Source organism: Phyllostomus hastatus, unplaced genomic scaffold (assembly GCF_019186645.2).
Source record: "Phyllostomus hastatus isolate PE091 unplaced genomic scaffold, TTU_PhHast_1.1 phas_contig_210, whole genome shotgun sequence".
In the NCBI taxonomy this organism is placed as follows: Eukaryota; Metazoa; Chordata; class Mammalia; order Chiroptera; family Phyllostomidae; genus Phyllostomus; species Phyllostomus hastatus.
Window position 1 is genome coordinate 4,468,822 of NW_025333737.1, and position 23,992 is coordinate 4,492,813.

The window sequence follows — 23,992 nt, forward strand, 5'->3', positions numbered from 1 at the left end:
TGTGTTTGCGTGAGTGACTGAGTGAATCCGTGATTAATGACTGACACCTAGCGCACACACTCACCCCTCTGCAGGATGAACTTAGAGGTCAACCCTTGGAAAGGAGTTATCTTGGTGGACTCTTTTCCTGAAGCTTTTTTGGGAGGTGAGGGCGGGCAGAAGTGAAGGTCCCAGTTGCCAGTGGCTCTGTCTCCCCGGCAGGTACGAGTGGTTCCGGGAGCTGGAGCTGAAGTGGTACGCCCTGCCCGCGGTGTCCAACATGCTGCTGGAGGTGGGCGGCCTCGAGTTCCCAGGGTGCCCCTTCAACGGCTGGTACATGGGCACAGAGATCGGGGTCCGGGACTTCTGTGACGTCCAGCGCTACAACATCCTGGAGGTAAAGAGGACCATCTGGCTGGGCCAGCTGGAGGAGCGGGCCTGGGGTTTGGTCCCAGGGACCGACACGCCCCCACTTCTCTGCCTGTGCAGGAAGTAGGCAGAAGGATGGGCCTGGACACGCACAAGCTGGCCTCGCTCTGGAAAGACCAGGCCGTCATTGAGATCAACGTCGCCGTGCTCCACAGTTTCCAGGTGCGTCCGGTGTTCTGTGGGTCTGAGCCTTTCCCGTGCGAGGGTCAGCTGGGCCCGCCACTCACGCCGTGCTCGCTTTCCCCTCGCAGCGTTTCTCGTGTGTTCACGCGCCACACAAGCCTTGCACGGCCAGTCTGTGCCAGGCACTGAGCGCGGCGCTGGGGGCGCAGAGGCACGCAAGCCCTCTCGCTGACTCTGGGTCTTCTGGCATGACTTCTGAGCTTCTCCCAACAGACCACTACTTTCCTCCAGAGACTGGTCCTGCATTTAAGCACTGGGTCCTGTCCCCTCTCAATCTCTCTAGGCCTTGAATCCTGAAAATATCCCCCTCTCTCTGCTGTATCATCAGGGTCTCCCTCCCCACTGGACCATTTCCAACAGCATCAATAGGCAGTAATAGTTCCCATCGCAAAGAAATAAAGGGCCGGCTGACCCAGTAACTCCCTGGCTACAACTGGTTTTCCACTTCCCCTCCCAACAAAACCAAGGAAAGATCTCCTGACACATCTCATCCCCCACCACTCCAGTCAGGCCTCTGTCCTCTACCGCTCTCCTGCTCACACCGGAACTCTGGCCGTTTTTCAAACTCACCAATGTAGTTCCCGCCTCAGGGCCTTTGCACTTGCTTTTCCCTCTGCCCAGAACACTCTTCCCACAGATCACCCTATGGCTGCCCCTTCCCTTCATCCAGGTCCCAACTGTCACCTCCTCAGAGCAGCCCTCCCTGACACCCTCACCCCACCTCCGTCTGTCTGTCTGTCTCTCTTACTCCTTTGCCTCTGTCTTTATTTTTCTTCATAATACTTACTGGCTCCTGACAATATACAGTGCATCTACTCCTTTCTTTCTTTGTTCCCCCCGCCCCCTGGAAGGTACACTCCACAGGGCAGTGTCTTCTCTCTCTTGTTCACTGCTCTACCAGAAGAGTGTCTGTCTGGCACATGGTGGATTCTACAGAACTGTGCTGAATGAATGAATGAGAGCCCACATCCGGGTGAGCCCTGGTGCTCTTATTTCCCTGTACTGAGTGACAGTGTCCACCCCTTGGACCCACACACGCAGGTGGGCTCCTGTGTGGGACCCAGCCCACCAGGCCATCTGCTGCTCTGACTTGTGTGAGCACACCCCTTGCTGTTGGGAAGGAGGCATGGGATATGTGAAGGTATTACTTTAGAAGTTGGGGCCATCTCCACAAAGCTGGCAGATGCCCTGGAGGCCAGGCCACTGGGCAGAGAGTCATTCATTCCTGCAGCAGTTTCACTGAGCATTTTCCTTGTGCCAGGCCCTAGGCTGGGCCAGGGATGCAAGTGGTATACAAAACAGACAAGAATTCTGTCCTTGTGCAGGGTAGTGGCTGACATTAAACAATCACCCAGTAAATATTTACCATCACACCCCGTTCCCCATGACCCCATTGGCAGGTCAAGCTTGTGCTTGTAGGGGGGGGTGGCTCTGAGACAGGACAGGAAGAGCCCCCTGGGGCCGGCCCAGCCCGGGAAGGCCGAGCTGGCTGTGGACCACACACCCCGACTCCTGGGGACTCCCAGCATCAGCCCTGACCCTGGCAGGATGCGGACATGTCCTCAAAAATCCCCTGACCCTTCGTTGTCTCTTGACCATTGCCGACCACGTCCTGTCCCTGTGTTTGAGTCTCCAGGACTTCCTCGTCACCCTCCTTCATAGCAAACTTCAAAAGACTTGGCCTTGCTTCCTAATCTGTAGAGCACAGATTGTCACAGCACCTCTCTCACTAGGTTACTGGAAGAATTCAGTGTATGCACAACGTTTTGCCAAACCGCCTGGCCCATAGTGAACACTTAGTAAGCAGTCGTTTTGTTGTTATTATTGTCTGTTATTATGGCCATCACTGTCACAACGATCATCAGATCATCATCAGCTCCTGAGCATGAAACTGGTCTGGCTCCCCGGAGTCGCTGTGTGTGTTCGTATGAATTTTAGAAGGTGTGGCCGGGCCTCCTGGGGCCTCCAGCGCCAGCTCCTCCTCTCCTCCTGGCCTTCCCTCTCGCTGTGGCCTCCTGCAGAGGTGCCTGTCTCTGGCCTAGCTTGCACCCATTCTCAAGACTCACCTCCCCTTCAAAGCTGTCCCTGAAAGCCCCCATCTCTCCTCCAGGCCACTGCCCGAACTAACCCCTGTCCTCTGCCCTCCGCCAGCACCTGCGCCCACCTCCGTCGTAGCTCCTATCAGACCTCGTGAAGCCGCTCACTCTCCTCTGCCTGCCCCAGTTAGAGGATAATCCGATGCAGAGAGAGGGCCCGGTCTTTCATTTCTGCGATGCCAGTGCCTCCTGCAGTGCCTGGCAGACAGAAGTCATGACGGCGACTAACGTTTACTGAGCACAGTCTGCCCTTTGCTTGTAGTAGCACTGCATCCTTTCAGTCACCTCATGATGTAGGGACTGTTATCACCCCTGCTTTACAGAGGGGGAAACTGAGGCATAGTGAGGTTCAGGGACTAAGGACTTAAGGTCACATGACTAATAAGAGGCCAAAGTTTGAACCACTACGTTAAACAAATGTCTCCTGATTGAACAAGTTGCCCGTAACATTGAGGTGTGCGGCTGCCCTTGCCGGGCCATTCTGGGAAGGCTCAGACCCTTGGCTCTAATGCAGGGACCGTGGTCGCTGTCTTCCACAAACTGCGGTCCTCTTCAGAGGGGTCTAGTTCCTCCTCGGCCAAGAGGGCCGCATCCTCAGGAAGTGGCTCCTGGAACTCTCTACTGACAAAAATGCACCATGGCTTGATTTACCAGCATCCGGTGAGAGCCATTTGTTGGGAGTCTGGGGGACTTGTGGGCATGGCCTGAGAAGCTGGACGCTGCCCCCAGAGGGCCTGCAGGAGGCCCATCTGATCTGTGGGCTGACCACGGTGATGGTGATTTTATTTGGTTCTTTCAGAGGCTCTGAAAGTGCCTTCCATTCGGGACTTTATCTTCAACAGTGCGGAGAGGGCCAGGAGGAATCACTGTCCCATTTTACAGACTTCCAGGCCTTCTTGTGGTTCTTCTGGAGCCCTGCAGTCAGCAGACCAGTCAGTCTCCTGACTCCCCCATCCCTGTCTCAACTCCCCGCCTTGTCTCCTTCTGATGTAGAAGCAGAACGTGACCATCATGGACCACCACTCGGCTGCAGAGTCCTTCATGAAGTACATGCAGAATGAGTACCGGTCCCGAGGGGGCTGCCCTGCCGACTGGATTTGGCTGGTCCCCCCGATTTCTGGAAGCATCACCCCCGTATTCCACCAGGAGATGTTGAACTACGTCCTGTCCCCTTTCTACTACTACCAGGTAACAGGGGCCTTCCTCTCCTCTCGGTCTTAGGAGCTCAGGGTAGAGAGAGTGTGTGTCTGCGTGTGTGTTCACGTATGTACACATGCCTATGTGTGCTTGTGTGTTTGTGTGCGGCTGTGTGCATGTACATGCTCACTTGTGTAGGACATATAGGGAAGGGTCAGGAATGCAGACATACTTTTAATGCTTTTCAGACTTCACTCAAGGATGTTCATTTCCACATTGCATTGTCCCTTTGGTGGCCCATTGCCCTGACAGGGTTTGGGCTGCTGAGGGTGACCACCGGGCCCCTGCCTGCATGGGAGGGCTCTGAACAACCCCATAACATTTTGGTGCAGAGCGTGGCTCCCAGTCAGGCACACCTGGGGGTGGGGTGTCATTTCACCCATCTCAGGCCAGATTTTCTCCTCTCTAAAGGGATTGGCCTTAATTTCACGATAGGAGGTAGTAAGGATCACATGAGCTGGTGTATGTAATGGCTCAGCCCAGTGCCCAACAGAATGCACTCAGTAACCAGTATGCATTGAAACAAGCTCACTTGTGGTTAAAAAGGACTTTGGTTAGATTTGGGAAGAACGCCCTTGCTCTAAAGGTGATCAGCAGGGTGACTTCTTGTCCCGGACAGTTTGTACCTGTCGTCAAAGCACCTCCTTTCCCCCTCGAAGGTGCCTCCGCATTAGCTCATCTTCCTAGTGATAAGTCGTGACAAGACTCTAAAAACAAGAGAGAAGCGGGGCCCCTTCCCTCCGGGGGACACTAATGACCATAAAACCAATTGGCCACCTGGAGGTGCAGGCTCCGTGCTGCACACTGAAGCTGCCACTCTGAGGGACACAGACAGGCAGGGCCCTCCCTGTGGGGGTCTCAGTGAGGGAGGGGCCTGGGACAGGGCCCGCCTCCCCCCCCCCAGCTCGTGAAGGGCAGGAAGGGTCCTCCATCCCACCAGCATCCCCCAGCCCAGGCTGAGCTGCGCCCACCTTGTTCTCACATCTGCCCTCTCTTCTGAAGGTGGAGGCCTGGAAAACCCATGTGTGGCAGGACGAGAAGCGGAGACCCCGGAGAAGAGAGATTCGGTTCCAAGTCTTGGTTAAGTAAGTGGGAGCGGCCAGTGTCAACATCTTCCTTCTGGTGAGCCTGCCCTTCTAGGCCTCGAAGGGCAGGGAACAAAGAGAGAAGATGACCTTGATGGAGTTTGGCTCACAGAGGTCCCCACACCTCCCAAGGATCACCTGTTGCCATCGTCCCAACCTCCTCCCTCCTCCGTTTTCCCAAAGGGGCCGAGCAGTGGGTAGAGCTGGCGAGGGGAGGAAAAGGGCAGGGAGTCACGTTTGGTGGCTGGTGAGAAACGTGGGTTCTTTTAACTCAACGTGCCCCACTTTAAACACTGCCCCCACTCCCATCCCCTGGGCCACCAGCTTCCTCTGGAAGGATGGCTCAGCATGTGTCTGTCTGTCTGTCCCCACAGAGCCGTGCTCTTCGCCTCTATGCTGATGCGCAAGACCATGGCCTCCCGAGTCAGAGCCACAATTCTCTTTGCGACGGAGACGGGGAAGTCAGAGACACTGGCCCAGGACCTGGGCACCTTGTTCAGCTGCGCCTTCAACCCCAAGGTATCCGATGCAGCTGGGCGCGCGCTGTGTCTCTGCCTATGCTCAGGCGGTCTGGGAGAAGGCCGAACGGCCGCTCTGCTCCGGACACTCAGGACTTAGATGTGCTGCTGTCGGCGGTAGATCGGTGATGGCCAGAGACGTGTGTGTCCAGGGCTTCGCAAACCCACACAGTAAACACGTTTTTCAGAGTGTTCCAGGGAGCGCAGGTTGAGAAACACATTCCTAATGAGTGCAAGTCTCAGTACGCATGAGTTTCTCTGGGCGAATTTTATTCCCGGTTACTGAGCACCTTCCGTACAGGGTGCATGGGTAAAGGCGGGAGGGGCAAAGGATGAATAGAATGCAGACAAGTAAACCCCCAAAGGGTGAGTCGCCCATCGCATCAGTGCTGTGTTTCATCCTTCACCCCCAAGGCCTCCCGAGCCAGGTGGGCCAGGGCAGAACAGGAGGCAGTGATGCCAGGGTTAGCGTCAGGCAGGGTGTTTGGGTCCCTGAGGTGCCAAAGGGGTCATCATTTTTGTGTAACCTGCTCATTTCCACATTTTTGTGGAAAATGTGTCCGCACACTCAGAATGCAGAATAGCCGAGGAAGTGGCAAAAGTGTTTTGATTTGGGACGTGCAGTGTTTGGGGAGCAAACCCTCTGGGGCCTGCTAGTGTGGTGGTGGGATGGGGTGGGGGGGCTTGAGGCGGGGAGACTGGAGGACAGGTGTTTGAGCAGGGTCGCTTGGCAGGGGTTTGTTAAGCGCTCACCTTCTCTGTGCCACACCTGTGCTGGGTGGGGGGTGCAGCGGGCCCCAGCCTAGGAACCCAGGGCTGATGTCCGGCCTCGGTGCCATGCAGGTTCTCTGCATGGACGAGTACAGTCTGAGCGGCCTGGAGGAGGAGCAGCTGCTGCTGGTGGTGACCAGCACATTTGGGAACGGAGGCGCCCCCGGCAACGGAGAGGTGGGTGGCTCAGGTACCGGTGTCTGGGGGGTGGCGGGGCCCAGGAGGACTGAGGGAAGGACCTGGGGGACTCAGCATGCCCCGAGGAGGACATCTGGAAGTGGGTGCCCTAACGTCCGCCTGTGCCTGTGCTGCCTTTTTGGTGACACACTGGGACACTCTCTGTATAGCTCAGTACAGTGGCCTGGCTTTTACAATTCAACAATTCATGTTTAAGGGAAACGTTATATCCCTGTCACAAATGGAGAGCCAGCAAAAAGTAAATCCAGTGAAAACCAACCAAAGTTACTGAATTTTAGCTAGAAACTATTACCTAACCACGTCTTGCTTAGTTTTTTGTTTTTTTTTTAAGGAGTAATATGCAAGTACTAGAGAGATGTTAAGGCTCCAGTAGTACCAATATGAGACTTGCTCCACAGTGTTCAGAGGAACAAAATACATACATACATAACTGGAATAACTCAAAGGAAATTACAGAAAACAGAATACTTTCTCACAATGAGATTTGACACTGTATTTGCTAGGTCATATACCACCAAAAATTATCTTGAGTTCCTGAGAAATCAGAATTGTTTCAGAAACTGGCAACAGTCGTTGCTCTCACCAGGTCCCACACTAGAAGAGGGGCTCACTCACACCCCCTTAGGAAGCCCTCTGGAGATGCCCCACTGTCAGGCAGGCCCCCTCTACCAGGGCTGGCAGGGCCGGAGGTGGGGCTGTTCTGGGCCCCCGCCGAGGGCCAGGACTACATGCGTGGTAAAGACTGAACTCATCCCTGAGCCCCAGCCGGCACACACAAACCAGCGGGCGTGTGGGGTCCTGGACCTTCTCCCGCCAGGGGCGGCCAGCTCATAACTGGACCACTGGAAGAAAGGAAAAGGCACTGCTTTTAGGAACCTTGTCCTGAGAACTTCGTGGTTCTCTCTCTTTCTAGAAACTGAAGAAATCCCTCTTCATGCTGAAAGAGCTCACCAACAAGCTCAGGTAAGGCTGTTCCCCAGCCCTGCTTGTCCGAGCCCTGCCTCGTGGGCCCGGAGTCTGGAAGTAGGTGTGTAAGGGGTCTTCTCTGGGGGTCCCGGGCACAGAGAGACCCTGTCCTCAGCGTGTGTCGAGGATCAAGCCAGGGAACCCAAGTCCCTCTTACAGGTCTGCAGGCCAAACATAGGGCTGGTCTTCAGAGTTGGTGAAAAGGCTGAGAAGCCAAAGAGGACCAGGAGGGAGCGGACATGGCTGGGCCCTGTGCCCAGCTGCAGTGGGAGTGTCGGAGGCCAGCCTCCCAGCTGTGGGCGCGGCTGGGGGCTGCCTGCACGGGCTGGCTCACTCCAGTCTCTCTCTGTGTGTTTATGTGTCCTCCTCGGGCAGGTATGCCGTGTTCGGCCTTGGTTCCAGCATGTACCCTCAGTTCTGCGCCTTTGCTCATGATGTCGACCAGAAGTTGTCCCACCTGGGAGCGTCTCAGCTCACGCCGACAGGGGAAGGGGACGAGCTCAGCGGGCAGGAAGAGGCCTTCCGCAGCTGGGCCGTGCAGACCTTCAAGGTCAGTTTCTCGCTGGAGCTGCCCCATAGCACGCACAGGGTGCTGTGCGGCATTCGTGCTCGGGACACCTGGGCTGGGCACCCTGGGTGGCGTGACCCCTGCCTGGTCCTGGAGGCATGGTCCCACGTGTTGGCTGGGCTACAGGCTGAGGGCTCAGGCCACTGTGCTCTTCCTCAGCCCCCAGAAGGGCTCCACCATAAGCGTGTGTCCCTGGGGCAGGAGAAGGCCCCCTGCCTCCTGGGAGCCTCGGCTTGAGATCTTCCCCCCTCTGATCATCCAGCTCTTCTCTTGACAACCTTGTCTTGTTTCAAGACTCCCAGCCACAGAGAGCTTGGGGACAGGGACCACACAGTTGAGTTCTGTGTCAGGAGGTCTTTGTTGCCTGGGTTTGACTCCTCTGACTTAGCAAACTCCTCATGTAAGGGAAGCGTTCCACCCTGTGGTGCCTAGGAGCCCCGGCCTGAGTCAGGCCTCCTCCAATGAGTCCACATCAGGAAAATGGGAGCAATCAAACCTGCCTCACGGTGTGGTCGTGCAGATAAAATGAGATGCTGTCAGTGTGAATATCCACCGTGACAGCAATAGCTAGCACGTGCCAAGCCCTGGCATCTCTTTGAGTCTTCACAACAACCTAATTGGATAAGTGTGCTCAGCAGTTTAACAAAGCACTTCGCTCATTGTAAGGACCTGAAAAATGGGAGCCCTGATGGTGGTGCTGCTGCCGCTGCTGAGGATGACACTCACGAACACCAGTTCACTCTGTCTCCCTCCTCACAGGCAGCCTGTGAGACGTTCGACGTCCGAGGCAAGGACCGCATTCAGATCCCCAAGCTCTACACCGCCAGTGTGACCTGGGACCCGTGCCACTACCGGCTCGTGCAGGACTCACAGCCTTTGGACCTCAACAAAGGTACCGGCTTCCCTGCGCCGCATGGGGCTGGTTTGCCCTGCCTGCCGGGGTGGGGGTCTTTGAGCCGTGAGCCTGTGGTTGAGAAGAGCAGAGGACCCTCTGCAGGGGGGTGGGGGGCAGCTGGCCTGGGGCTGCCAGGCCTCTCTCTGTGGTTGCCTCCAAGTGCTGGCCAGGTACCGGAATCGAGGTCTTGCTTCATCTGTGAGGGAGGCCGTTTCAGGAGGAAGCCCCGGGTGGGCGGTGAGGACAGCAGGAAGCCGCTCCAGCTGAGGGCCCCCTGCGTGCCGGGTGCTGTGATGGGCTCCGTGCCCAGCTCTATGCAAGCCCTGACACTCGTCCTTTGAGAAAGTCACAGAGAAACTGAAGTTCAGGGAGGTGAAGCCAGTTGCTAAAGGGTGGCCAAGTTGAGATTTGATCCCCACCCACCCTTCCAGCTATGACGACAGCCAAATATTGTAAAGAACATTCTGCAGAGGCAATTCCAGAACATTATGCAGTCTGTGACCTCTCCACAGTGCCCTCCAGATGCTGTGCCCATGCACTTTCTTTTATCTCGTACCCTGAGTCCAGTGGTTCTGCAGGTTTCCGCTCGTGTAGGACATCCCCAGCTCTGGCAGTGCTCTCCCGCCTGGCAGGAGACCTCTGGGCCGCACTTCCCCTCCCCTAGCAGCCGCACAGCCACCCCCTGTCAGGGCAAGGGTATCTCTGAGTCTGTGATTCAGAGACACGGTGGGGAAAGGGATGTCACTGACTCAGACACGTGGAGGCTGCCCCACCAATGCTTAAGAAGCCGCTTCACCGCCTGTCTGTCCCCCGCAGCCCTCAGCAGTGTGCATGCCAAGGACGTGTTCACCATGAAGCTCAAGTCACGGCAGAACCTGCAGAGTCCGAAATCCAGGTAGGGCAAAGCACGGGGCCTCCCGGGTGATGGTCCACAGATTTTATTTTAATTGGGGAAAGATCAGAGCAGGGCAGACTTTGAAAAGAGAGAGGTGTCCGAGGGCATTAACAGGTGTCCGAAGCCATTGGTGGGGACCAGCCTGACATTCACCTGTGGCCACCAGTGCCTTTACATCTGGTCTCCATTGCCTGAGGGCCAGTTTTCCAGCTTGGGGACGAGGTACCTGCTTCACTTCCTGTCCTAAGCTCCTTCACCGAAAGAGGAGGGCAAGAGAAACTCAAACCATTTGGTTCTTTCTTAAGAACTTGCAGGACATGCCCTGGCTGGCGTAGCTCAGTGGATTGAGCGCGGGCTGCGAACCAGTGTCGCAGGTTCGATACCCAGTCAGGACACATGCCTGGGTTGCAGGACACGGCCCCCAGCAACCTCACGTTTATGTTTCTCTCTCTCTCTCTTTCTCCCTCCCTTCCCTCTCTAAAATAAATAAATAAATAAATTTTTAAAAAAAAAGAACTTGCAGGACAAGTTTAGCAGGGAAGGACATTTCCCCACCAGGGTAAGCCAGTGCTGGGGTTTCTCTGTGGGTTTTGTTTCTCCATGCCTTCCCCCATACGTTAGGAAAAACTGGGCTTTGTTCTAATAAAAACAGAATGTGTGCTGGGGACAAGGAAAGGTTTGTCCCAATGCCTACGCATCTCCCAGAGGGATGCTGTCTTCAGGCAGATTCTGTGGTCTAGCCCTAGAGGGCTCCGGCGGATGGCGCAGCCAGGGGGTCAGTGCACCCTCTCCCCAGGGAGAAGCCTCAGGCCTGGTCAGCCCCGGGCCGTTTTCAGGGACCACAAGCATGGAACCAGGCAGGAGAATGAAGAAAGGAGGGCGTGTTTCCTGGGGAAACGGGCCCACCCTCCAGGGGTCTCCTCAGGAAATGCCGGCAGAGTCACCGGAGGCTTCTTTTTCCCTTCCCAGCCGCGCCACCCTCCTGGTGGAACTCTCCTGTGCGGGCAGCCAAGGTCTCAGCTACCTGCCAGGGGAGCACCTGGGCATTTTCCCAAGCAACCAGCTGGCCCTGGTCCGAGGCATTTTGGATCGAGTGGTAGACGGCCCCGCACCCCACCAACCCGTGTGCCTGGAGACCCTCAGTGAGACTGGTGAGCCCCCTGCACACCCAGCAGCCTCCCACCAACCCCCCAAGCAGCAGACGGGAAGGGTCTGGCCTGCGTTGCAGGCAGCTAACCTTGTCCTTCCTAATGGGTGGGTGGCCCCCAAGCTGGCGCTAAAGCAGCCTTGCAAACAGCTAACCCGCAAAAGGGATGCTTCTTTGGGACATCTGTCCAACACCAGAGGCTGGAGTGTTTTTTTCCCTTTATTCTTTTGCTTATCTGGCAAAAGAATATGTTCCTTTGTTGATTGATTCATTGATTTTTCTGTCAAAATTTTATCTGGTCACATCAGATATGCCCCGGGCTGAAAAAAGGAATGAGATTCGGTGTCTGCCCTCAGGGAGCTCACTACTTAGTACGGGAGGCAGATGTGCACGAATGTTCACAGCAGTGATTATTCTAATAGTAACAACAGCAGGCAGCACTTACCGGGCAATTGCTATATGCCAGCATTTTACGTGTGGGAAATTAGTCCCCACCACAGGCACATGTGTGCGGCTTGCCTGGTGACGTAACAGAGAAATGTGGACACAGTGTAGAAACGATGAGGTCTGAAGGTTCGAGTACCAGATCTGACTCTTACCAGCAAGGTGGCCTTGGGCATACAAGCCACCGCTCTAGGCTTTATTTCTTTGCCTCTAAAATAGAGATAGTAGAGCCTTCCTTGCAGGCCTGTTTTGAAGAACAAATGAGTAGATACAGATGCAACCTTCACCACAACTCCTGGTGCCAAACAAATGTAGGCGTGGAGGGATGTCATTTCCCACAGGCCAATGGACCTTTGCCTAGGAGGTCAGACAATATACCCTGAGAGCCTCCTCGGATCCCCAAATGTATATATAACCTCTTCTCATTCTGTGGCATTCTGATTTCATGCTGTTACCCAACCAAGGGTCTGAATGGTTCCCACCTTCCCTGGGCAATGAGCAGGGGCAGGCCAAAAGTGGCCAGGACTGTGTGGGTCCTCCGGGCCATCATCACCAGGGAGAAGACACCATCTTGGGGAGGGTCCAGAGCACCCCGTCCTGTGCTAAGGCGAGCTCTCAGTCTGTGTGGTGGGCACACACAGGGTGATGGGCAGTGGGAGACAGAAACTAATGAAATCTGCAGTCACGGGCCTCCCCGCCCTAGGACGCGCCCCCTGGCCTCAGCCTCCTCAGTGATAAGGACACCTTCAAGAATGTGTCCCCCTAAAGAGAGTGTCCAGAATAGGAGAGCAGACATCAGAGAGGCAAAGTGTGGCCTCGCACCCCACTGCCCAGGAGAATGTGAGAGAGCCCGAAACCTGGGCACCAGGGGACAGAGATGTCCTCGTGACTGCAGGCAGACGGACGTGGCTCGGCAGGCCCTGGGTCTAGATGGAACGATGTCACACTAATATTCTTACCTAACACTTACTGAGCGCCTGAGCCCCGACACTGTGTAAGGGACTCCCTTACTCTGCACTGTTTCATTCAAAGCTCATACAAACCCAGCGAGACAAGTTTTCTTACCATGTCCGTTTCACAGAGGCGGAACCCAAGGCTCAGAGAGTTGAGTCACCCAGCTAGTAAGTGCGGAGCAAGAGTTTGAACCCACATCTACTGGCCCCAGAGTCCCCACTGTGGCCACCCTGGATACTGGCCCTGGGGACTCCTTGAGACTCACAACCTCCCTTTGGGGTGATGGGTGCCAGGGACTGCGGTCACAGGCGTTTCTCTGAATGAGCAGCCAGTGTCTAGGGTGCACAGAAGTCTGTGGTAGGTTTAGCCACCGTGAATCTGAAATTCCCCTGTGGACACATTGCTCAAGTCCAGGTCTGGGTGAGCCAGGGACTGGACTCTGGCCCACAGTTTACAGGACTGTGTCACCATTGGGGCCCTTTCGAGGGCTGTCGATCGACCTTCCCTGCAGCCCCATCTCCAAGCACCACCTTCCTGCACGTGAGTGGGACACATGAGCCATGCTGCTATTCCTGGAGCCAGAACTTCAGTGTCATCTCTCCCCTGCAGGCAGCTACTGGGTCAGAGACAAGCGGCTGCCCCCCTGCTCACTCAGCCAGGCCCTCACCCACTTCCTGGACATCACCACCCCCCCAACGCCGCTGCTGCTCCGAAAGCTGGCCCGGCTGGCCACTGTAGAGGCCGAGAGGCAGAGGCTGGAGACCCTGTGCCAGGTGATGTTCGGGGCTGGTGCTAGAGGTGGTTGCCAGGTCCTAGAGTCAGGGGAAGCCAGAGCCCAGAGCAGGTCTTTCACCTCCAAGGGGGATCCACCTCAGCTGCTCAAAGTGAGACACATCACAGTCCGGTGGGAAGTCAGGCACCCTCTCCCATCCTATCTCTGGGACACAGTTGTGTTGCGTAAACTGGATTTTTCTGAGTGTCTGCAGGATGCACCCAGAGTGCACACCCTCAGACATTAGTTAAAGGGAGAGAGCCACTCTGCCTTGTCTGTCTGTGTATTCCCTGAACCTGAAACAAGCCGAGGACTTAGAAAGAGTTAGAGGATGGACGGGGTGGATGACTGGCTAAGTGGACACAGTGCCAGATGGGCAGATGAATTAATAAATTAATAAGAGAATGCATTAACTCACCTGAAACTTTCTGGGCCCCAGTCTTTGCAAAAGACACTGGATGTTATTATTACACCAACATTATTGCTCCTTTTCACGATTCCAGCCGCCTCCGTTGCCATTACCATGTGGCTGTGCTGCGCTAACTTGTGAGGGCGCACATTCTCTCATTGAACTCACACAACATCCCCACAAAGTGGTGGCGCTGTCCTCAGCTCACAAAGGCTGAGTAATGGGGACACGATCCCACAGCTCTAAAAGAAGCACCATGTCACAGCATCCAGTTTTTGAACTCAGGTCTGTGTGATTCCAAAGCCCTGCCCCAAATGAGATTATAATAGAGATCTGACTCCTGCCCACAAGTTGCTGACAGTGAAGTTCTAAGCACACGAGTTAGATGAATGCTACTCTCTGGCCTGAGTTCTTCTAGGAGAGGAAATAGCCAATCTTTTCTCTCCCACTCAGTAGCACCCTGGACAGCGCCAGGTACTTCACCGTGTTTGTTGAGGGAGGGAAGGAATGAACGAGTGAAGGAGTGGATAAATACTGGGTTGTGGCAGCCTCTTCCCTCGATGTGTGGCGGGTGCCCTGAGTTGCTCACACCGCCCTTGCCTTGCAGCCCTCGGAGTACAACAAGTGGAAGTTCACCAACAGTCCCACGTTCCTGGAGGTGCTGGGGGAGTTCCCGTCCCTGCGGGTGTCTGCCAGCTTCCTGCTCTCCCAGCTCCCTGTTCTGAAGCCCCGGTACTACTCCATCAGCTCCTCCAGGGACCGCACACCCACGGAGGTCCACCTCACCGTGGCTGTGCTCACCTACCGCACCCGAGGTAAGGCCGGGGCAGAGGCTCTGGGACATTCCAGCTCCGCTGTTTCCTGGGCAGCTGTTCACCGTGGCGGAGCCTTGGCCTCCCCATCAGTTAAATACCCACCCTCCTGAGTGGTCATAACAAAGGAGGTGTGTACGAGACACTACTCCGAAACAGGCGCTGAGCTAGTGGGTCATCGGCAGTCATGTGAGATGGGTGCTGCGTGCATTTTACAGGCGAGGAAACAGGCATGAAGAGGTTAAGCCACTTGTTCAAAGTCACACCATGAACAAATAGAGAACTGAGATTCAAACCCAGGTAGTCTGCTTAGTCCAAATTCTTGTGTGTGTGTTTTTAATTTACTTTATTTATTTTTAGAGAGAGGGGAATGGAGAGAGAAAGAGAGGGCGAGAAATATCCATTGGTTGCCTCCCACACACCCCCAACTGGGGGCCTAGCCCACAACCCACGCATGGGCACTGACTGGGAATCAAACCTGTGACCTTTGGGTTCACAGGCTGGTGCTCAGTCCACTGAGCCACACCAGCCATGGCCTGAGTCCACATGCTTAACCACCCTACTCCACTTTAAAGCCCTACTGCTGTTGGGACAATGTAATGAGATCGAGTGTGGAAAGTGCCCATTACTTAGTGGGAGCCCAGTGATTCTAAGTCTTCCTGATAGTCCAGCCGAGGTACAGGGGTGGTTCTGCCTTGATTGTCCATCGCTCCACTCACTGACCCAACAAGGATTTGTTTCATACTTCTCTACACTTGGCACCCTGGCGGGTGTGGAGATATAGCCCCCATTGCCCCTACCCTGGTGAGCTTCCCGTCTGGAGGGTGCAATGAAGAGACACCCACCAAAATAGACAGTTGTCATTGAGTAGGCGCTGAGAAGGGATGCACAGGATGAAGACAGAGGATGGGGGATGGGCTGGCGTAGACGGGAAGGTCTCAATCCTTGTGCAGTTGGGCTTGGCTCCTCCAGTGGAAGGACTGGGCCCCTGCCTTGCCCTCGGTAACTGAGCACTGCCTGGGCTGGCAAAGCTGGGAAGCTGCCCGCCACCTCAGGGCTGTTGCTGCCCTGAGAAGCACAAGCATGGCGTTCTAAGAACTGGGCAGAGACTCTGCTCTGCTGGAGGAGATCACACAGGCCCAGGCTCAGGCCTCAGACCAGGACAGGGGAGGCAGGCACGTCCTGTGAGAGCGAGATTCCATCAGAGGAAACCGAAGGGACTTCTCAAGTTGGTTGGAGGCCCCTTTAAATTCTCGGCCCTTGGGAAGGGAGTGTACCCCAGGAAAAGCTGGGGTTTCCACAAGCCCAGGAGGGGCCACACGCAGATGTCAGAACAGACTGCAGCGCTCAGGGGGTTGTCCATCACCCGGGGTTCCTATCGGGAAGGGCTGTATTTGGGAAGGCACTCTGGGGCAGTGCCTGTGGCCACCCTCAGGGGCCACTTCGGGCAGCTGTCATCGGAGCCGAGTGGTGGGCTGGGCGGGTCCCTGAGTCAGGGAAGCTGAGGTGTGGCCTGATTCTCTTGCTACCCAAGTGACCTTGTAAGAGTCACCGTCCCTCTGAGACTCAACCTTGGCAGTGGCAAAAGGAGAGGCTTCTACACTAAGACCCTTTCTACTTTCAGCAGCTCTGATATTTAGAGGGTGGATCTCGGAATCAAGAGAAAACAGCTCCCACATTAGAGCCCTGAGTGTCTGAGCAGGCAGGTCGAGCAGTCGCATCCTGGGGTGGGGCGCCACTGGGGGGTTTACGCACGGGTTGGGGGGGCGAATTGGTCAGGTCTGTGCTGTCCTTGCAGATGGCCAGGGTCCCCTGCACCACGGTGTCTGCAGCACGTGGCTTAGCAGCCTGAAGCTCCAGGATCCAGTGCCCTGTTTTGTACGAAGGTGAGCATCCCTGCCACGCTGTCTGTTGTGGGGCCACTGGCCCTAGGAGTCTCGGGTGGAAATGGAGGGGTCTGGGGTTTAGGTGCCAGTCTGGACCCCTTGGCCCACAAAGAAGGCATTGGGGTCACATTGGGCCTGTCCATTCTGCCTCTTGGCTGTAGAACATGGCCAAGTCTGTAGCAAGGATGGAGATAGAGCCCAGAGTACAATGAGACTCAGCCTCTCTCAAAAGGACGCCAGCGCAAGGCGCTGGTGTGTGTGTTCAGGGGAGACAAAGCAGCCTGCAGGACTTGGGAATCAAATTCGAGCTCACTGTCTTCTCCGTGCCCCCCTACACTACTGCCCCTTACCACACCCCCAGCTCCTCAGCCCCTGTCCTGAGCCTGCACACAGCCCATGGCATCTGAGGACTGGGGCCTCTCTCTCTGTCCCCTTCAGTGCCAGCGGCTTCCAGCTCCCCGAGGACCCCTCCCAGCCTTGCATCCTCATTGGGCCTGGCACGGGCATTGCCCCCTTCCGCAGTTTCTGGCAGCAGCGGCTTTATGACATCGAACACAAAGGTACTGCTGGCGGGGGTGGGGTCCCTAAGGGTGAGGGGTGGGGCACCGAGTGGCCAGCACCTGGCTGGGCGTAGAACTGGGCTGCAGGAGTTGTGCCACTGCCCACACGCGTTTCCTGGCCCCTATCCCAGGTCTGCCTCAGCCTGCGTGGGCAAGGGATCTGAATGCCCTGGCCCTCAGCATCCTCAGCTATACAGTAAGGAAAGTAGTAGATAGGATTCTTGTGGAGATGAAATGAGCATCAAGCCGGGTGCCCAGTTTGTCCGGCTTTGACGCCTGCCCTCTGGCGGCCACCCTTGTAACTGCAACCTGCTGGGTCTTCCAGGGCTCCAGAGTGGCCGCATGACCCTGGTGTTTGGGTGCCGGCGCCCAGAGGAGGACCACCTCTATCGGGAGGAGATGTTGGAGATGGTCCAGAAGAGGGTGCTGCATGAGGTTCACACAGCCTACTCTCGCCTGCCTGGCCAACCCAAGGTAATGCGGCACCCCCACGAGAGGGGGAGCATTAAAAGTACAGACTATACTACGATGCATGTCCTGGCACCCACACCCCACTCATGCCTCTGAACTTTCATCTCCTCTGCTCTAAAATGTAGGCTGTTATACTATCAGAGCAGTGCTGTGAAGCTATGAAACTATTCAGTTCACTCTTCTAAGAGATAGACTCTGAGGCGTTCAGGACCAAGTCAGGGCCACGTCAGGGCCACGTGGTGGGTTAATCCCCTGGTCCCAGCCTGCTGAAGGCCCTCCCCGCCAGGATTCACAACTGCCCAGGGAAAGGTTGTCCAGGCTGGCTGTACGCTGCACCACAGCAAGGCTGGAGGGCACCTGCTGCTCCCACCACGAGCCCACTAATGGGCTCTGCTGCCCCATGCATGACCTGGAGAGTCAGGACAGACTCTTGGCTCCTCCCTTATAAACTTGTCCTATCAGGGCTCCTCCCAGAGCCAGTGCTCCATGCCCAGGGCTGGGGTCACTGGGAGCCCCAGTGGACTCCTGGACTTCTGTGGCAATGGGGAGCCCAGAGCTATATGCCTTGCTCTGCATTGCAGTGGAGGTCCCACAGACAGTCCGCACTGAGGTAATCTCTTTTCTGGGGTGTAGGCAGGTAGGCCTCAGAGCCCTGGACAGCGCAAGTGGCTTCATAGATGCCTCTTTGAAGCACGTGAATCCAGAATACATCTGGGAGCCACACTGGACCATCAGCTCCTCAAGGGCAGGGTGGGGCTGTGACAGGCATTCCTCTCTCCAGCCTAGGCCTGGGCTGGGCAGGTGCCAGTGCATGCCCTCATGCTCAGCCAGGTCCCTGTGCAGAGTCCTGCCAGGGAGGATGTTCACCCTGCAGCACATCGAGCCCCCTCACCGCCTCCCTGTGGCCACCAGGTCTGACTACCAGCTTTGTCCCCTCAGCCCCCAGCAGCAAGGGCCTGGACTCACCACCTCCTCTGGTTTCAGGTCTACGTTCAGGACATCCTTCAGCAGCAGCTGGCTGATCAGGTCCTCCGTGTGCTTCACAAGGAGCAGGGCCACCTCTATGTCTGTGGGGATGTGCGCATGGCCCGGGATGTGGCCCACACAGTTAAGCAGCTGGTGGCAGCCAAACTGAGCCTGAGCGAGGAACAGGTGGAGGACTATTTCTTCCAGCTTAAGGTATGGCAGCTGGTGTGTGGGCTAGGGATACAGGTCAAGGGCATGAGACAGGGAGCCAGGTCTAGGAGTGTCAGAACTAGGGGAATCAGGATCAGGACAGTCCTGGATGTCAATAGAATGCTAGAGGTGGCTGGAGGTCAGAGCCGGATGCACTGTTAGAGGCTTGATGTACATCCCGGTCTGGTTGTTCAGTTAAACAAAGTCAAACATGCTGCTTTACGATAAGACTTTCAGAGCCTCTAACATGCTCCTGGGCATCGTGATGCTTCAAGACTCAGAGAGACTGTGTCACACAAAAAATGTATTTAGCTCAGAGCCCACGTTTCAGGAGCATCCTGTGGGATAAAGCACTAAGCAGACTATTCTGTGCATCCCGAAGCCAGGAGAGACGTTTAGGTGGTCCAAGGAAGAGCAGGTGGCGGTGGGGTTTACAGAGTCTCAGTCAGAGTCAAGTGCAGTCTAAGCATGGCCGAGGGGAAGGCAGATAGCTCAGCAGTGTAGGTGTGGTGGGGAAGCTGGGAGAACACAGGGCGCTGGTTCCAGCCTGGACCCGATGAGTGAGAGGTGCTGCACCAGCAGAGCTGACACCTGCTTTCTGTTTTCCCCTGAAGACCCAGAAGCGCTACCATGAAGATATCTTCGGGGCTGTATTTCCCTCCAAGGTGAAAGAGGATGGGGCAGCAGAGAAGCCTCGTGATCCCAGAGCCCCAACAGCCTGTGGAAGTTAAAGCTGCTGCCCGAATTTCATGACGGACCCAATTCTCCATTCTCTGAGGCCACAGGGAGATGGTGGGAAATTGTATCTCCAAGCCTCACATCTTATTTCTCCATCTCCTTCCCCCTTTGCTTGACTGGCTACCAAGTAGCAGCCTGGACTGAGGGAACCTCTTGTCTCCTTTGAGCCCACCCTTCCCAGATAATGGAATATTGGGATGTCCCTGGTCCCTTAAAGTAAACCTGCAATGCCAGGCCTGGCCAGTGGGTGAGAAGGAGGGAGCCTTCTTCTGATTGCACCACTGTGAGCGACCACCAGGTGGCGCTGCCTCATCTGTCTGTATTTAGCCCTACTCTTCTCCTGTACAGTTATTTATGCCTTTGTATTTAAAAACAAAAACACTAGTGAGCCCCTGAGGGCCATTTAAGCCCTCCCTGTAAGACTCCTTGATGGAGATATTTATATGAAATGCATTTTATTTTAACCACGTTGTATGTGTGCTTGTGTGTGTCACAAGGAAACAGCCCTGAGTTATGTAGAGTTGGACACTGGTGGTGTCCTAGCTTGTCCCTGCAGCTTCTTGAAACACATTCAAGGGCTGTACATGGGGTGCACGTCTGGAAACCGTGATGGGCAAGGGAGCACCGGCCTCAGCACAGCCTCACACAGGAGGCACCTCCCTCACAGGGGGCAGCAGGGGGGTGATGCTGCACAGGATGCCAGCTCTTTAGCAGAGACACTGACACCAGCCTCTGACAAAACCATGCATTTTGCTTCGGGACCTGCTGCTTCATGAGACTTTGGGCAATATGATTGGGCCCCTGGATGACAAAGCAGGTGAGGTTGGGCTACGGTCAAGGCCTTGGCAGTGTGTGAAGGACACACGTCCTCCATGGGGAAGGCTTCTCAAGGGACTGAGCCGTGTGTCCTTGTCCCCGTGGGAACGAGGAAGGCACTCAGCCAGGGGCTAGTGAGGGCCCGATGAAATGTGGCCCCCAGCTGGGGTTTGGCCTGTGTTTCCTTGACTACCTGGCCCCCTACTCAGATAGGGTGGTGGGGGAAGAGGGGACACACCAAACTGCAGTGTCCTGGTGGTGCTTGGCACAATGGTGGCCAAGGACATGGTCACCTAGCCTAGTGCCTCTCCCAGCCTAACCTGCTCGCTAACTGCCTGGGATGTCTCTCCAATGCAGACTCTGATTGAGGTGTGTGGTGGGACCTAAGACTCCTCATTTTAAACCAGCTCCCAGGGCCGATAGGTCCTCCTGGCTCCAGGACTTTGCTTTGAGCCTCTGCCCTGGTTCCTGAGGCCCTGGGTTCTTGATGGAGTAGCAGGGTGGGTTGGCATCATGTGCACAAGACCTGGGTCCCCCTGCACTGGCCCAGGGGCTGGAAGACCCTACACACTGAGCCACTTTCCCCAGCACCGCCTCCCCCCTAACACTATGGGACCCACAGTGGAACCACCAACAAGTTCTCCTCTGGGTCCGACCCCACCTTCCACCTCCTCCCACTGATGACCTGCCCTGCCCTCTGGCTTCCTGGCCCTACCCTGACCCTCACAGGCTCTGGCCCAGCCCTTGGCCCATCTCAGAAGCGCGGGGCAGCTTCCTGGCTGCAACTCTGTTACCAAGCTTCCTGTCAGACATTCCTTCCAAAGAGCCTGAGCCTGGCTGCTTTCTCCCACACTCTTGTGGGGTTTGTGGGGACCCACTGAGAGCAGAAATGGGTCAGGATGCCCCCATTCCAAGTATGCCTGGGCTCCCTCCTTGGCCAGGACCTTCCCAATTCCAGAAACCCAAGTTTCTCCAAACACAATTGATAAACCACAGTCATCCCGTGCACGTGGGCCACCAGGGATATTTCTTTCTCACTTTATATGAAGGACAATGGAGAAGGGGGGCTTCCAGCTGAAGAAGGTCCTGTCTGTTGGTGGAGACCAGCAGGTGTCAATCAGGGTCACTTTTTTGGACAGGGGCAAGGGTCGGTGATGGTACAAGGAAAGGGTAAAGGTTGAAGAAAGAGGAACCTGAGGAGACCACCTCCCTTGTGAGTGACCAGCTGGTGGCTTGAGCCTGAGGTGGACTTGAATGGAGGCTGGGAAATGGGAACCAAGGTAGACAAGGGGTAGGCTGGGAATTTGGGAAGGCCCACGACCCTCCTTTTGTGCCCAAGGGACAGAACATGGGACTTTAGGCTGCACACACCACCCCCTTCCTCAGATGTCGGGATTGAGCAGTTGGAGCCCCAGGTGGTGCCCAGGCTGAAGAAGGCAGTCCCAGCCAGCTGCCTCCTCCACCCCAGGGGTGCTGCAGCCAGAAGCAGGGCCACACAGGGACCTCGTGTCTCCAGATCCTTGGAGGGCTGGGAAGGGCAGGGGCAGGGACAGGGAAGGTGGAGGTGATGAGCAGATCCGGACAGTGACATGCTCTAGCCCTAGATCCCAGGACCAAGAGTCCAGTCTATGTGTGCACGTGGGTCACCTGGACATCACCTGCCACTTCTAGGACATTGATAGCAGGCAAGTCCTTCACGCGGTGGTTGTAGTCAAACAGGTGCTGACCGTTCACTGCCACCTTGAAGGCAGTATCCTCACAAGTGATCCTCACCTGGACAGACAGATGGCCGTGTCATTTGTGGTGCACCTGGAGAGTCGGCAAACCTAAACGCAGGCTGCTTCTCCTCCCCTCTTCCTGCCTTCCTCTAACATGCATTGAGCACACCCCATGCCCATATCCAATCATACGGATTCACTCTTCACAAACATGCTCTCCTTCCCGTCCTTGTACATACTCTGTTCCCTGGCATAGAATGCCCTTCCTCCAGATGCTGAACCACACACCTGCCCACATGGGGACCTGCTGATGCCCCTTCAGGGTTCACCCCTCTGCAGCTGGGCTCCCTGCCTTCTGCCCCCACCTGACCGCTGTTACTCAAGTCAGGAGGCCCCTCAGGTCCTGTCCCCACCCCCATCCTCACTCTCCCACTGCACCCTGAGCCTCCAGGGGCAGGAGCTCTGCCTTGTGCCTCCCATGTTCCTGGTACCTGCACCCAGGAGTGCCCCAGACCGGCACCCCTGCAGAGGCCCCTCCTAACTTGTCTTTTCACCCCAAACAGTCTCCACAGGTGGTCGGAGCACATCTGGGAAAACCCCATCACCCCCCACAATGCCTAGCTTGTTCAGCACGCATCCTGTGGGCCAGGCTCTGTGCTGACCCTGTCACAACCCGGGGTCAGTGCATTCTCACGTCTCTGAGGTCAGTGTTGGTATTAGCCCCATCTTTCCAATGGAAAATAGATGCTCAGAGCAGCCAAGTCACTTGCTCACAGTCACACAGTGTCTCTGAGTCCAAGTAGATTGCTCTCAGGCTCCAAACACACCAACTCACTCTGTCAAATCCACATACTTTTCTGTGGCCCTCAAGGCCCCACATGGGTCATGTTCCACCTGGGGGAGGAGTGTCAGGGTCTATGTAAAACACAGATGCCCAGGCTCCTCCCTGCTTGGCCCGGGGCTGGGCCAGGCCTGGGTTTTTCCTTGTCAGGCTCTCTGGGTGATTTGATTCTGTCCTTGGGGTTGGGAACCCCTGCTGTGCGATCCCGGCCTCCAGCCCCCCCGACTCCCCATTCCTGCACAGTCCATGCCTGTGACCTCACTTTTGCAGCAACAGGTGCCCTCTCCCACATCTCCAGGAATGCACCCCTCAGATCCTTGTGGGCGTCTCCTTCTGTCCCTGAGGTCTCCACTGCACTGTGGCCTCTGAGAGCTGTCTCCATCTCAGGGGGTGTGGCCCCTCCCCAGGCCTCACTCTACCGCAGCAGGCTCTTTTGCTGTCAGTGAAGCACCTGTGGTGACCTGCCGTGATTCTCCCCCACCTCCACTGTAAACTTCGGGGGCAAGACCTGGACTGCTGGCTTCAAGGCTGTCTCCCCCTCCCGCAACACCTGGAGCACTCGCTGCACTAAGTGGCCTTGACAACAGAGCTGATGAGCCATGAATGAGTGAGTGTGTGAGTGAATAAAGAAATGAATGACACCTCATTCTCAGGTTTGATCCTGCTCTTATTGACTGTGTGACCTCAGGCGAGAACCCTGCACCTGAGTTGTTTCCTACCTGTAAACAGCAGATAACACCACCTCTTTATGGGGGACAGTAATTCTAAGACCACAACAAATATCTGGTGACCACATTGTCTTCACCGGGGCCAGCCTTCACCCCAGAGGCCTCAGCTACCACCCGCTTCCCTGGGCCCACAGACACCTCCACCTCCCGCCTCACTTGCCCCTCGGAGCCCCTCAGAGCTCCAGGCTGGGGCACCTACCAAGAAGCTCTGGCCTCTGGAGAAGGGCATTGTCTTGGATATGGAGTACTGCTCAGGTCCCCAGGAGCCGTTGATCTGCGTGTTTCCAATCACGGTGTTCTGGTCAAAACGGGGGTTCAGGTGGAAGGCGATGTCACTCCCAGAGCGCAGGTTGATGTGGAACCTGGGGGCCGGCAGCTCACATGAGTCTCCTCTGCCCACTGAGCTCTGGGCCCTGCCCCTCCCCAGCCTGCCCAGAGCCAGGGGGAAGGCAAGAATGAGCTCGGGGTAGCTCTCTTCCCCAGGAGACCAGGCTTACCTCTCAGCGCTGGGCAGGACGGTGCCTGACACGGTGATGCTCTTGCAGGGGCACATCCCACCGGGGATGGCAGTGAAGTAAGGTATCAGTTGTTGGGGGAAGAGGAGAAGGTCAGCCAGAGGCAACCAGAGCAGCGACCACTGGAGAGGGAACCTCCTGCCAACTTCCATGAATTGGACTGTCCACTGACAACTCTGCCTGGGAGTCATATCTCTTCAAGAAAGAATCGTGATGCCTTTACTT

General features: G+C 56.1%; 2 protein-coding genes across 2 annotated transcripts in view; one reads left to right on the plus strand and one right to left on the minus strand.

The window, feature by feature from the left end:
* Positions 1-19,608, plus strand: part of NOS2 (nitric oxide synthase 2) — a 30,756-nt gene extending 11,148 nt beyond the window's left edge. Inside the window, exons 9-26 of the mRNA XM_045836628.1 lie at positions 202-376; positions 469-570; positions 3,681-3,875; positions 4,887-4,969; positions 5,344-5,488; positions 6,331-6,435; positions 7,370-7,419; positions 7,798-7,972; positions 8,750-8,882; positions 9,702-9,780; positions 10,750-10,931; positions 12,935-13,098; positions 14,114-14,321; positions 16,117-16,204; positions 16,643-16,764; positions 17,090-17,238; positions 18,220-18,414; positions 19,026-19,608. Of these exons, the coding sequence (XP_045692584.1) occupies positions 202-376; positions 469-570; positions 3,681-3,875; positions 4,887-4,969; positions 5,344-5,488; positions 6,331-6,435; positions 7,370-7,419; positions 7,798-7,972; positions 8,750-8,882; positions 9,702-9,780; positions 10,750-10,931; positions 12,935-13,098; positions 14,114-14,321; positions 16,117-16,204; positions 16,643-16,764; positions 17,090-17,238; positions 18,220-18,414; positions 19,026-19,142 (2,467 nt within the window). The 3' untranslated portion in view covers positions 19,143-19,608. The remainder of the gene's footprint in view (positions 1-201; positions 377-468; positions 571-3,680; positions 3,876-4,886; positions 4,970-5,343; positions 5,489-6,330; positions 6,436-7,369; positions 7,420-7,797; positions 7,973-8,749; positions 8,883-9,701; positions 9,781-10,749; positions 10,932-12,934; positions 13,099-14,113; positions 14,322-16,116; positions 16,205-16,642; positions 16,765-17,089; positions 17,239-18,219; positions 18,415-19,025) is intronic.
* A 1,844-nt stretch (positions 19,609-21,452) lies between these two features.
* On the minus strand, positions 21,453-23,874 carry LGALS9 (galectin 9). The gene is made up of 3 exons (XM_045836630.1): positions 23,750-23,874; positions 23,452-23,614; positions 21,453-21,738 (listed from the first exon to the last, which is right to left on the minus strand). The coding sequence occupies exons 1-3, from the start codon at positions 23,803-23,805 to the stop codon at positions 21,592-21,594; spliced, it is 366 nt and encodes a 121-aa protein (XP_045692586.1). The 5' UTR covers positions 23,806-23,874; the 3' UTR covers positions 21,453-21,591.
* Positions 23,875-23,992: the final 118 nt, after the last annotated feature.